Source organism: Protopterus annectens, chromosome 13.part0, assembly GCF_019279795.1.
Source record: "Protopterus annectens isolate FY-2018-M chromosome 13.part0, PAN1.0, whole genome shotgun sequence".
NCBI lineage: Eukaryota > Metazoa > Chordata > Ceratodontiformes > Protopteridae > Protopterus > Protopterus annectens.
The window spans coordinates 597,242,171-597,255,923 of NC_056747.1; the positions used below are offsets into that span (position 1 = coordinate 597,242,171).

A 13,753-nucleotide genomic window follows, 5' to 3' on the forward strand; every position below is an offset into this window, starting at 1 on the left:
TTAGACATTAGAGAAAGAAGGACCACATCCGTTGATAATTCTACCCCAGTTTGGGGGTTACTGGATTGAAGACAATACAAGTATCAGCACTCCAACATCATCAGAAAGCAGTATTTATGAAGATGAGGAAGAAAACCTTAGCCCAAGCACATATGGATATAAATTAGAATACAACAGAACAGCCCGAGCATACAGGAAACATTTTTTATTCAAGGTCAGTATACTACTAAGTGATTATATCACATAAGTATATTTTCAGCTTTTAGTGAACTTATTAGAACAGTGGCTCTGTCAGAGTCTGTATGTGTGTTTACATCCAAAATCAATAATTGTACATATTATGCATGCATGTGTGTGCACTATTTCAAAAATGCAGTACATAAACAAAACTACCTGCGTACTTGTTTACCTGAAAACTGATGGCTACCACATTCTATGATTGGACTAATGCCTTCGTAAAACGTACACATTATTTATAACATTCTACATTTGCTCAGTGATTAAAAAATTTTCTAGCTTTTATAATTAATTTACAGCTGCTCCCCAAACCTGAAAAAAAATCTGCTTTGTCATTGCATCGTGTTGCTGTTGTTTACTGGTACAAATGTTACTGCATCCCGGTGAGGTTATTGCTATTTTTTGTTTGTTGTATTTGAAAATGAAATGAGTGGACTGTCTTGATGATTTGGTTTCATTCTACAGCTAAGGTATTTGATTCTTGATGTAATTTTATAAGGACACAGAGTGCACTGTGGTGAGAAGAACACTTTTCATGGTTATAACTTTCCAGTGACTGAAGTCAGTGTAGTCAGTAATTTCCTGCTTTTTGACTGACACTGTCAGGAAGGCTAGGCCATCTTTTGCACTGATCAACTTTGATTTTTGTTAGCAGCTTTCTCTTATGTGGCATTTAAGGTATTTTTCAATGTTAGCCTTGAAAAGTAATTTGGTGCTTTTGTTCAGACTCAAAACTGGAGCTCCTTTTTGTACAAAGGTATGATTCTGGTCATCTCTGAATGATAGTGCTCACACAAAAAGGTAACTAATTTAAAACTTTTTACAGACATTTTACTTAGAATCAGTGTCCTGCTTAATTAATTTGGGATACTGCATGTACTGCAGTAATTATGTTCTGAACCTAGGGAAAAGACAGGCTTGTTAAGTACTTTTCTAATGTGCTTTTCTTAAGCACCCCTCCGCTGTTAAACACTAGTCTTCAGTTGGGGTATTAAGAACAGTCAGTCATCATTACAGGAGACTGCTGGGAAGCTAGTAAACTCTTTATTCAGAATAATATGTTTTAACATATTTTAAAGATGTTTACATTTACAGCTCCTCTTGTGTGGTGGGTGTACTTTGTATGGCAGCAGTTAAGTGTGTTACAGCATTCAGTGCTGTAAGACAATTACAGCTAATTATAGATTCCTAAGTTCATAGATTAGTACTAGGCTAACTGACCTTGTGGCCATTTTAAGCGTAGTCAATTACCCCATGTGAGAATCAAACCATGCACTTTGTGTCTGTAAGGTAAATACCTTAACCATTATGCCAACCTCCCACACCCCTTTGTTTTTCTAAAACTCCAAAAAGTTATGATTGGGTCTACCAGTCATAAAGCAGTTGTTATGAGTTCTTAATATGGATGTCAATATATATCTATAGAGCTTTCTTCTCAAGGTAGATTTCTTGACATCTGTATCTTGAACATCTAGCATTCTAGGTATATGATCAGAGACCCTATTATATTCCTCCATATCGTAACACGTTAACCCAAGGTTATCTCAGCAACGGATTGCAGTGTTACTATATAGAATCATAGGAATTTACTAGGTTAATGGCCCTAGGGCCCTTACAAGCCTAGCCAAGTTACCCTTGTTTCCAAGATCAAAACCTGCTGCCCCTGTCCAAAAGAGAGACGGGTGGAACTCTCAGGGTGAATTTACGGTTACCCATCCTATCATCCAGATTGTGTTTGAAGAGGGCCAATGAGGTATTCTGTTTGACATGAAGAGGGAGTCTTTTCCAAAGGTGTAGTAATCTTTAGGAGACAAATCTGTCCCTCCAGCAGGTTCTGTTAATGTCACATCCCAGATGAATGTCTTTAGAGTGAGTAATCCATGTGCCATTTGACTTGTGGATATGCAGCATTTCCAATAAAGTAGGGTCAAAGATTGCCCTATATGCAAGGCAGAGATCGCTTCTGAGAAGTCTGCATGAAAGAAAATAAACTGACAATGATTTCAGCTAATTCACATAGGACAGATGCTGAAGGCCTGGAATCTTCCATGTGAGGAACCTTTGTGATCTCTCCAGCTGCAGGTGCTTAGAAAGGTACATACCAAAAGGGGCGTTGTACTCAATTAGTGGCCTGATGAGGGAAGAGTACAGTGAGGTTGTAATTTCTTTTTTTTTTTTTGGAAGCAATGCCCTTAGTTATGATATGAGCAATATAGAATGCCCATCTTACCACTGTGGAGACACAGTGATCAAAAGTAAGCAGGCTGTCAACCTAGGCCTCTCACCGCTGAGGACGTAATTAGGGTGATGATATTGAGGTGGTAGTTAGCAGGAACACTGCCATTACTGAAAGGGATGATAATACATGTTTTTGCATTGGGTTTAAGGCTGTGACTTTGGCACCAATCATTTGTTTGCGTAAGACCCTCTTGTAGGATGTTGACATTGTTTGGAGATTCTATGACTATTCCCAGTTTGCAGCCATAGACCTTTAGTTTTTGCTTGTACTTCAGAGAAATAGATTCTGAACAGTAGAGGTCCCAGGGCTGATCCCTGTGGAACACCACTGGTTATGCATCTGCTGTTGGAGGTGGATTCCCCTATTTTGACTGTATGGGTTCTATCAGTGAGCCAGTTTGCAACCCACCTAACGATATAGAGTTTGATACCTAGCTGGGTGAGTTTGTGACTGATGCCTCAGCGGGGTTTAGTGTCAAAAGCCTTGGCTAAGTCTATGTAGGCTCTATGCACAGATTTCCCCTCATCCAGGACCTTGGTGACTGTCTCAAAGAAGTCCACCAGGTTTAACAGGCATGATCTCCCTTTGACAAATCCAAACTGAGTACGGTCAAGTGTTTGGAGATTACCTGTATCATTGTTGATAAGGTCCAGGATGATTTGCAACATGGCCTTGCAGATAAGGCTGGTCAGGCTAATGGGCATATAGTTCCCTGGGTCAGTGGAAGCATCGCCTTTGTGCAAGGGGATAACGGTGCCTGCTTTTCATTCAGCTGGGATGAAAACAGTGATTAGACTATGACTGAAGAGAGTACCCAATGGTGTTGCTAATTCTTACTGAAGCCCATGTAGGATGCAGCCAGGGATATTATCAGGTCCCATAGATGCTGTGTTTTGGTCTTAGAGAGGGCACCTACAACATGCTATTTAGAGATTCAGGGTAGGGTCAGGTGGTAGGCATGTCATGCGGTATGTGTGGCAGGGACAGGAGAGCAATGTTTTCACAGAACCTGTCAGCTAGCAGGTTAGCTATGTCCACAGGCTCAGTATATAGTATCATTAACTACCGAGTTCTGTGCAAATCTGGGCCATTCTTTTTAGGTTATAGATATAACTAAAAAATGCCTTATGATTGTCCTTAGTTGAGGAAGTTAATTTAGATTTGTAATTTGCTTTGGAGGACTTCACAAGAAGTCTTATGTGCTTGTTAAAGCTGAGGAGGGAGTGTTTCCAGTTTGGGGCCTGGTCCCTCTTACTCTTAGACAGCAATTTCTTCCTCTTATTGTAAAGCCTGTTAATGACAGTTGTCCACCAGTCAGGTTTGTTCTTCTTGAAGAGATTGTTTTGGTCTTATCAGAACCATCCGAGTCAATGCAGTCATACAGGTGTTTGTATAAAGCACTGGTGTAGAGCTTGGCATGATTGCCTGTTACATCTGAGGGGAAAGGTACAGTGAAGCTGTTTATACCATCCCATAAGAGGTTATAATCTGCTTTTGGAGAAATGTTTTAGTCTTTTTAATCTAGTTGCTGCTGGGGGGGGGGGGGGGGCAGGTGTGACTGAGGCTGATTTGTGGTCAGATCTCACCAGGGAAGAACTCACATTGGGGGTGCTACAGTGGCCCCCCCATATTGGTAAGCTCCAGATCCAGGATGTTGGCACCCCTTGTGGGAATGTCACCCAGCCAGTCTAGGCACTGGAGTTAACAAAGTTGAGGAACCTTTGGGCAAGTGAGTTTGAACATGAGTAATTTACCCAGTCAATGGATGGGTAGTTAGTCACCTAAAACCATGGTGTTTGGATGTATCTTGATAGACTCAAGTAGATCCAAATAGGCAGAGTGGGTGTCCTGATTCACAGAGGGGGTCTTGTAGCTGTCAGTGACATGAATAGGTATCCTAACAACAGTTAATTGCATCTGAAGTATCTTCAGGGGATCATACTGTCTAACCCCTCTGGGAGGTCTATTTATCTTTAATGAATATTGATACACCACCTCCTTTAGTGTTCATGCCTTCAGTTTGTGGTCTGAACGTATGGAAGGAGGTATAACCTGGTAGGGCTGGAGTGCTCTCCACAGCCTTAAACCAGGTCTCCATGACTGCACAAATGTCTGCATCATATTCCAAGGTGAGGACTGCTTCTAGTGAATGTAGTTTCATGCTAAGACTCATAGCATTTAGCAGCAGAACCTTAAGGTTGTTTTTTGATGAAATTCTTATGTCAGTAATTTTGTCCTTGTGAGTTTGCCTAAAAAAAGGCACTATGGTTGTGGCAGGAGCCTTTACATTAGCCAAATTCCCATGGGTGACAGATGATATCTGTGGCAAACCATTGATGTCTACATGTTTTAAACTGTAAAATCATAAAAAGCAACCATGGTTTTATAATAAAAATACTACCTCACAAATAATTACTTTATGGTTAAATATTTTGTTACTGTAATTGATATTCATGTGGTAATGAAATTGTGACTCTAAACTACTTAAAATATAAAACTCCAAAACTAACCCATTAGTAAAAATGACATACCATCTCCTTAATGGGTCATGGCTACATGTCTCATTGCCCTTTACTATGTGATGTAACCAATAATGTCAGTTTGTTTAGCTTAGCTGATATCGTTACTTACCAATGATCTCTCATCAGTTTAAGAAAGATGACTGTGAGGAAAACTGGGATAATGCTTAACTGATAATGGCTGGGTAGATTATAAGTGATGTATAATGTTTGCAACTACAGTTGTTTCAATTGTGTGTGTGATGCATACTGTTTGCAACTAAAGTGGTGTCATGTTGTTTGTTTTTCATTTATATAAATGTAAGATTGCCTATATCATATGTGAAATTTAATAAAGATATTTGTTGGCAAAAAAAAAAAAAAAAATTACTGCCAAGGTGCTAAATAACCCAAAGTGTGGGCAGTATAAGATATAGCACCAGCAGGTGACATATATTTCCCTCTGCAGGCTGTTTTATACTATTAGTGTTTCTTCCTTCTTAACTGATGGCCTGAACAATGGAGGGTGAGACTGCTTGATAGTAGCATAGGGCAAGACAATGCTGTCATCAAAGGTTGCTTTCTCCATGAAAGCAAAACTTTACATCCATGTGTTTGTGAAATGTATTTTCCATACTATTTTAAGTACTAGACAGCATTGTAGATTTCATGATATGAACATGGAGGAGGGGAAAGTGAGTAAGCTTCAGTGTGACATGTGCCTTACATTATGTTATAAAAAGGTGAAGCACAGCGGATTGCTTATATAACCTCTCAGGTGGGCTGTCAGACACTAAGATATCAGAGACTGCTTTCACCAAGAGCATTAGTGAGAAAGCAATATATCTGTGTATGTGAATGAGACAGAGGTCCCAAATTATACTCTTAACAACCATAAATCTCTGTGGATTGTCTGACAAGACCATGGAAGGGCATGTCATTGCATACTGCCAAATTGTAGGTTCCTTGTGATATTACTGGGGCCAGCTACAAACTGTCAATGGCTGCCTTACAGGGAGAAAGCAATATGCTGCTGTTATCATACTGGAGAAACAGCACGCTACTATAAATTGCCATTTGCCTGAAATACATCATAGCAGACTGCAACATACTAAATGCCGCAGTTTCACAAATTGGAAAGTTAGATATTTGTGTGTTATGTCCTACTTCTTATGGAAAATTCAATTTAGTCATAGTGCCTGCAGTCAGATTATGCGCTCGTGTGTGTGTGTGTGTGTGTGTGTGTGTGTGTGTGTGTGTGTGTGTGTGTGTGTGTGTGCGCCTGTGTGTGTGTGTGTGTGTGTGTGTGTGTGTGTGTGTGTGTGTGTGTGTGTGTGTGTGTGTGTGTGTGTGTGTGTGTGTGTGTGTGCGCGTTTTTCCTACCTGCCTGTGTGTGTGTGTGTGTGTGTGTGTGTGTGTGTGTGTGTAAACAAGAAATAATCACTACAGCTCTTATCTGAAGACAATTTACTGACTTTGTCATGGTCAAATTAGATACTCTACATCAGCTGGGTCGGTGGTGCAGCAGTTAGCATTGCCACCTCACAGCAAGAGGTTCTCCGGTTCGATCCTCAGCTGGGGTGCCTTCTGTGCGGAGTCCTGTGGTCGCGTGGGTTTCCTCTGAGTGCTCCGGTTTCCTCCCACATCCCAAAGACTGTAGGTTGATTGGACACTCTAAATTGGCCCTAGGTGTGAGTGTGTGCATGTGTGTGCCTTCTGTGGAAGGTTGGGCACCGGGCTGGCAACTCGACACCATAAAACTCCACTGCCAATCATGAGTGGACAAGGCGATCCGCTGTGGTGACCCCTAACCTGGAAAAGCCGAAAGAAGAAGAAGAAGACATCAGCTGGGTATATATTCTAGGGTTTCAGACTGTGTGAAAATCAAGATTATTGTCTTGCGATATTTCGTAAATAAAAAGAAACAGCAGCATATGTTTTGGCTTTCAGGATTATTTCTTTATTATTATAGTTTCAAAAGATACCTATAGCAAATATCACTTTTCTTTAATTAGTTTCAAAGTGTAACTATGGCAAAGGCCAATACAGTCTGTACAGAGCAAATGCACAACTTTATTTTTCTCCCAGGGACAAATCTGGAATTCACAGAATCAGAAGTAAATAGTATTGCTATAAAATTAGAATATTCATTCCTTTCTCACTCACTACAGGTGATAGTTACAAGAATTTGAAGTGTTCAGATACAAAAAAGAAAATTATTACTGAGCATTGTGAATTGAGACTTAAGAAATTCAGGATAAAGTTGTTCTAGTACTTTGTTTATGGGTTCATATGTACTTACTGGGCCATTTATTTGTGAGGGTCTTAAGAAGCCCAGTCTTACATTCCCATGGTATCTTTTAGCCATTATATTTTACATACAAATAACCCAGAGGGAGGCTGAACAAAGACATGATGGGACATTTCCTTTTTCCTTATCCAACAGGAACATGTGTGCTAAACCAGAACTTAGCTTGTGTTTTCCCATCCATTCAGCCAAATTATGTTTGAACAGAGTAAAAGAAGTATTTTGCTTTATGTGGAGTGAAAGACACTACCATAGAAGATGTATTCTTTATGATCTATACATCTTCCCTCCAACATGTTCTATTTATGTTGTAAAAGAGCTTGAGATACCTTGAGTGGGTCTTCATGCTATCACTGGACTTGCAAATGTGTAATAGGTCTGGCAGGATACTGCCTATTGAGGCCTTGTGCTTGAGACAGAGGTCACTTGTTAGTAGCTTGTATGATACCAAGGAGAGATGTTCAGCCTTGAGACAGTTTCCATAGTTTTTGTCATTTAGGCCCTAGATTTTTTTACCTGAGAAAACAATGTGGTCACTCTAACTGTAACATATGTTTGGGCAAGTAACTACTGAATAAGGCATTATATTCAATGATCAGCCTGATGAGAGTCGAGTACAGGAGAATAATTATATTCCTGTATCTGGACACCATACATTTAGATCTAATAAAAAAGGACTTCTTACAATAGTGGGTATGTCCTGATTGAAAGGACAGTTTGTTGCTGACATAGGTTCCCAGATCCCTGACTATGGGATCAACTTTTAGGGATGTGCTGTCAATTTGATAGTTATAAAGGAAGCCAGTCTTACCGAAAGATATTGGATTATTCATTCCATGGCATATCGTTTTAGTTCACAATTTTGATACCAGCTGTTTGTCTGGGAAAAGCCCTCTTGGAGGATTTTGGTTTTCTCTCAAAAATTTATGGTGGCAGCAAGTTTATGGTTTTCTGCAAAATTGATCAGTCATAAATCCTTAACATGTATTTAATCTCCGAGAAGTAAATGCCAAAGATCCCTTACTAAGTTGTTGTTGTTGTTTGTCTTTCGGCTTTTCCCGGTTAGGGGTCGCCACCGCGGAACTCTGGTCCGCTAATGACTGGCAGTAGATTTTCACGAACGCCGAGGTGCCAGCTCGATGTTCAACCTTCAACGAAGGCACGCCCATTTACGCATGTCTTTCGAACGCCCACCCAACTGCGGGGAGGACATGCAGACTCCACACCGAAGGCACTCCCCGCACTCCAGCCAAGAATCGAACGGGAGAACCTCTTGCTGTGAGGCAACAATGCTACTGCTGCACCACCGCGGCAGTATCAGATTATAATTGTGTATCAAGATATGAAGCCAAGAAGATTTTACTAGAAATCTTAGACTGTTTCAGAGATGTAATTTTGTCTTGATAGGAACCACTGGTAGATATGGCCATTAGAATATGATAAGCTGCTGAATTACATTATATTTGGTTCCTGTAAGGGTGTATATATGACTTTTTTTCAGGGTGAGGAATGTCATACCTTTCCAGTATTGAGGTTGTATTACATCATAATGAGAAAATATATTTTCTCCATAAAACTGTAGTATTTAGCTGACTGCACACGTTTCTTCATCCTATTCTCCATTTTCACTTAGACCTATAGCTGTTCTCCCACTTCCTGTGATTGCACTACTCATGCATTCCCCAGTTGTTCTTATCTGACTGTCCCCAGTGTAACCCAAGTGCTGGGTGAACCGCATGCTTGTTAGGTTGTTGATATTTTAGTGCATACTTGTGACATCTGGGGAGTTTGAGATTCCACAAGGAGACAGGAGTCACAACATTAGTAACCTTCATTTACATGGTGGCAAGTCAACAAGCCCTACTTTTGTTGTCCCTCCAGGTGTGTTGAATTAATGCTGCCCTAAAGATACATCCACCCAGTGACCTTAGAATATCCCAACTCATAACCCTCCTATGTAACTAGCCTGGCCAAAACTTTTGCTTTGAGCACTGGCTTCTGCACCCAATGTGCTCCCCCACCCAAGATAGGACACCCATCCTCCCTGCCTGCACTGTCAAACACATGACCTGCTAATATAACTCTGGTCACTTGGCTGTTGACAAACTGACCAAAACAAATTAATATCCATTTCCTTATCCCACATTCTTAATAGCTGTATAAAATCATATGTATAGTAACTGCTTCACACCTTTTTGTATTACCTGTTCAAGTTTATTTCATTAAGAATCTTGTTAAGGACTATCAAAGAATGCTTGAAATCTGACCTCTTATACATAGATTATTAACCACAGGCTTTTAAGGGAATTTTACAGTGATAATGAATCAAGCTGCATTAAACTTAATTTCCTTAGAGGTAGGTATTGACTTATTTTCAAGGTGTGTGATGCAACTCATACCCCAAATGTATCTGCATTGAGTTGGAATTGCATCAGAAATAGAAGTTCTTACTTCTCTCACTTGAAGCATGCCACCATAATCAAATATCTCTACTACGACAAGGGAACAATAGTCCTGATTGCTTCAACGTTGAGCTGCACATGTGTTATTTAAAGAATGAAATGGCATTTTTAGGAGCAATATGTACTTTGGGGATCCATTAATAATTTGTTTCAGTTTTTGTGATGGGGTCAGGGGAAAATTGCATTTTGCTTCCTACATACTGGTATTCACAGATGTTTTTTCTTTGTCCTTCTGGCAAGTTGAAGTATATTTGTTTTCCACTAAAGTGAGTGAGTTGCTTTATTTCATAAAAAGGATTGCAGTACATATGCAGAATATATCTGCATTATGTTGGCATTACATCAGAGATCACAATCAAATATATTATTGTGGAACATTGATTTTTTTTTTCCCCGATACGGGAAAATACCACCAACCAGAACTCCCTGTACTGACTGTAGCAGTATAGACTGAAACATTTTCAGTGTTGAGCCACATTTAAGTCTTAAACTTGGAGTGGAACTTTAGGTGCATTATGAACCAGAAACTCCAAATAAAATTATTAGAAGGTTTTAAAATGACAGTTCAGAGGATGATTTATTTTCCCCCCTTATTGATAGGTATTGAATTTTAGTCCCTTTCCATAGTTAAGGATTTGTGTCTTCTTTTCAGGGTGAGAAATACTTTTTATGTTCATAGGTAAGTACTAGGCTATCAGCCCTAGGGCCTGTACAAGCCTGTCCATAAAGATTCCCTGGCTTTCGACACTCAAACATTATTTTCCTGTGCCCCTGTCGAGCAGAGCCACAGAAGTGATCCAAAGGGTGAATTTCCTATTTCCCATCCAATTGTCAAGATTTTTCTTAAAGAGGGCTAATGAGGTGCTCTGCTTGACTTGAATGGGCAGTCTGTTCCAAAGTATGGGGATTCTCTGGTACAGGAACCTATCCCTAGAGCATGTTTTGTTTATTGTGGTGACAAGGTTTAGGTCCCTGGAGCATGTGGCTCAATGGGATTGGGATTTCTTTAAGTGTAGCATGTCCAACAGCTCTGGGTTTGACATGGATTTGTATGTTAGGCAGAGATCACCTCTGAGTAGGCGATATGCGACGGAGTAAAGCTGTATTTTTTTTAGAAGGTCTGCATAGTGTATCTGTTTGAGGCTGGTGATCCTCTTTGTGAGGTATTTCTGTGGCCATTCCAGTTGTTGTAAATGTCTTGTGAGGTACACACCAAACGGGGCATTGTACTCTATAATAGGTCTAATGAGGGATGAGTAGAGAGGAACAATGATCTCCTTTTTCCTGGATGAGAAACCTTTTGTGATGAGGTCTGCCACATAAAAGGATTTCCTGACTACTGTGACGATGTGGTTATCAAAGGAGAGACTACTTTCCACCTGTGTCCCTAGGGCTCTTATCACACTTTTGGTGTTAAGTGGACTACCACCTATGAGGTAGTTCATGGGCACACATTTTTTCCCAAAGGGGATGACTATGCATTTTGTGGCACTGAGCTTGAGGCCATGGCTTTGACACCAGGCATCTGTGTCAGTGAGGCCCTTTTGTAGAATGCCCACATCATTTGGGGATTCAGTAATGGCTCCTAGTTTGCAGTCATCTGCGAACTTTGTTAGCCATAGATCCTCTGTGTTGGCCTAAACTTCAGAGAAGTAGATGCCAAACAGGAGTGGACCCAGGACTTAACCCTGTGGTACTCCACTTGTAACTGATCTGGAGTCAGATTTGGAGTCTGCTACTTTCACGGTGTGAGTTCTTTCAGTGAGCCAGTTGGCAACCCATTGCATGACATAGGGATTTATGCCCAGTTTAGTGAGTTTATCTATGATTACAGAGTGGGGGATGGTGTTGAATGTCTTAGTGAGGTTTAGATAGGCTGTGTAAACCACTTTACCCTTGTCCAGGGCTCTGGTGACTGCTTCAAAGAAGTCAATCAGGTTTAGGAGACATGATCTGCCTTTCACAAACCCAAATTGGGTGGGGTCCAGAGTTTGAAGGTTACCTATGTCTTTGTTTATAAGTTCCATGGCATTGCAGATCAGCCTCATCAGGCTAATGGGGTGGTAGTTCCTAGGGTCCATGGTGGATCCCCCCTTGTGGAGTGGGATAATCATAGCTGTGCGCCATTCTTTAGGTACAAAGCCTGAAGTGAGGCTATGTTTGAACATGATACTTAAGTGGGATGCCAGTTCGTTTTGTAGTTTGTGCAGAACACAGCCCGGGATGCTGTCTAGTCCCATGGATGCTGTATTCTTGGCTCTGGAGAGTGTGGTTTTTACCTGTGTGGCCGTGATTACTGGGACTTGGTATTCTTCCGGTATTGAGATGGGCCCTTTAGGGGGTGAGAGGAGGGTGAAGTTAGCACTGAGCCTACCTCCCAGGATGTTGGCAATGTCAGTTGGTTCTGTATATTTAGTGCCATTGTGCTGTAACTCAGAGTAGATGTGAGTGTTGCCATTGAGATTCTTGACATAACTATAGAATGCCTTGTGGTTGTCATTAGAATCTGTGGTGATTTTGTTTTCGTAACTAGTTTGGATGATCTTACGAGGGATCTCAGCTTCTTACTGAGGCTGACAAGGGAGTTTTTCCAATCTTAGGATTTTACTCGTTTTTGCAACAGTTTCTTCCTTTTGTTGTAGAGTTTGTTTATGGCAGGGGACCACAAGATTGGCTTCCTTTTTTGGAGGAGAGCGTCTTGGTTCTATTTGGGATAGCACGGTCCATGCACTCGTTGGTGTAAGATTCAGCAGTCATACTTCTACTTTCCGTTTGCATGGGTGTCATGAAGTTTGCCACTTCTGTCTTGAGAAGCATGAAGTTGGCTTTGGAGAAGTTTTTTACGGTGGTTACCTTAATGAGGGGTGGGGGCAGGATGTGGATGTCTAGGGTGATTAGCTTATGGTCAGAGCTGACCAACAAAGAGTTGACCTCTGGTGTGGAGCATCGGTCGCCTAAGTTTGTAATGACCAGGTCTAGTATATTGGTGCTCTTGGCAGGGGTATGGATAAGTTGATCCAAGGCGTTGGAATTTATGGATTCCAAAAATCGTTGATCAAATGTGTTGGTACACGAGTAGTTTTCCCAGTTAATGGCAGGGTAGTTGAAGTCACTCAGTATTAAGGTATTTGGTTGCATCTTAAGACTTTCCAGTATTTTAAGAAAAGTAGAGTGGGAATCATGGGGCATAGTGGGGGATCTGTAGCATGCTACAATTTGGATTGCAATTTTGCCTAGTGTTAGTTGCACCTGGAGAATGTCAGATGTATTATGTTGGGCAACTAGCCTGGAGGTGTGGATATCCTTGGTGAATATGGACACACCTCCACCTTTAGTGTTTCAGTCCGGGTTAGGTGGCTGAAAGTTGTGGTATGAATTGTAGCCTGGTATTGCAGGGGTGCTCTCTGGAGCCTTGAACCAGGTCTCTGTCACTGCACAGATGTCGATGTTCTCCATTTTGAGGAGTTCCTTGAGTGAGTGCATTTTGAGGTTTAGCCTTCTAGCATTGAGTAGCTTTACCTTCAGATTTTGCTTGCTGGTTCCTGTCACGATGATAATTTTGTCATTTGAATCCTGCCTAAAAAAGGCACTATAGGGGTGGCAAGAGCCTTAGCCAGTATCCGGAATCCCAGGGCCAACAGGTGCAGGCCATCTCTGGCAAAGCATCGTGGTCTGTCAATCATGTTATCTCAGGCAGAGAAATACTGGATCCCCTTAGAATGACACCAGACGCTTAGTGAATTGTTGAAGTCAATAATTTTGTCCATGTACTGTGGTATCATTCTGGGTGATGGCAGGATGCTACTCAGGGCTAGGCTCATATCTGCCTGTGCTACAAGATCCGAGAGCTCCTCCATATCTCTTTTCATGTAGTCCAGGGAGGTACGTCTCAGGTCATTCAATCCAACATGGACAATGACAGAGTCATATTTGTACTTGTTTTAGAGTGACCTAAGTGCATGCGTTATGTGGTGGATTCTGGCACCTGACAGGCAGCTGACCGTAATTT

At 41.1% G+C, this 13,753-nt stretch overlaps 1 protein-coding gene across 8 annotated transcripts in view; it reads left to right on the top strand.

Moving 5' to 3' along the window:
• The window catches only part of RAP1GAP2 (RAP1 GTPase activating protein 2), a 2,340,619-nt gene that overhangs the window by 1,865,662 nt on the left and 461,204 nt on the right, over positions 1–13,753 (top strand). For all 8 annotated transcript variants that reach the window (XM_044054262.1, XM_044054256.1, XM_044054258.1 and 5 more), the window contains one exon: positions 5–214. In XM_044054262.1, the coding sequence (XP_043910197.1) occupies positions 5–214 (210 nt within the window). The remainder of the gene's footprint in view (positions 1–4; positions 215–13,753) is intronic.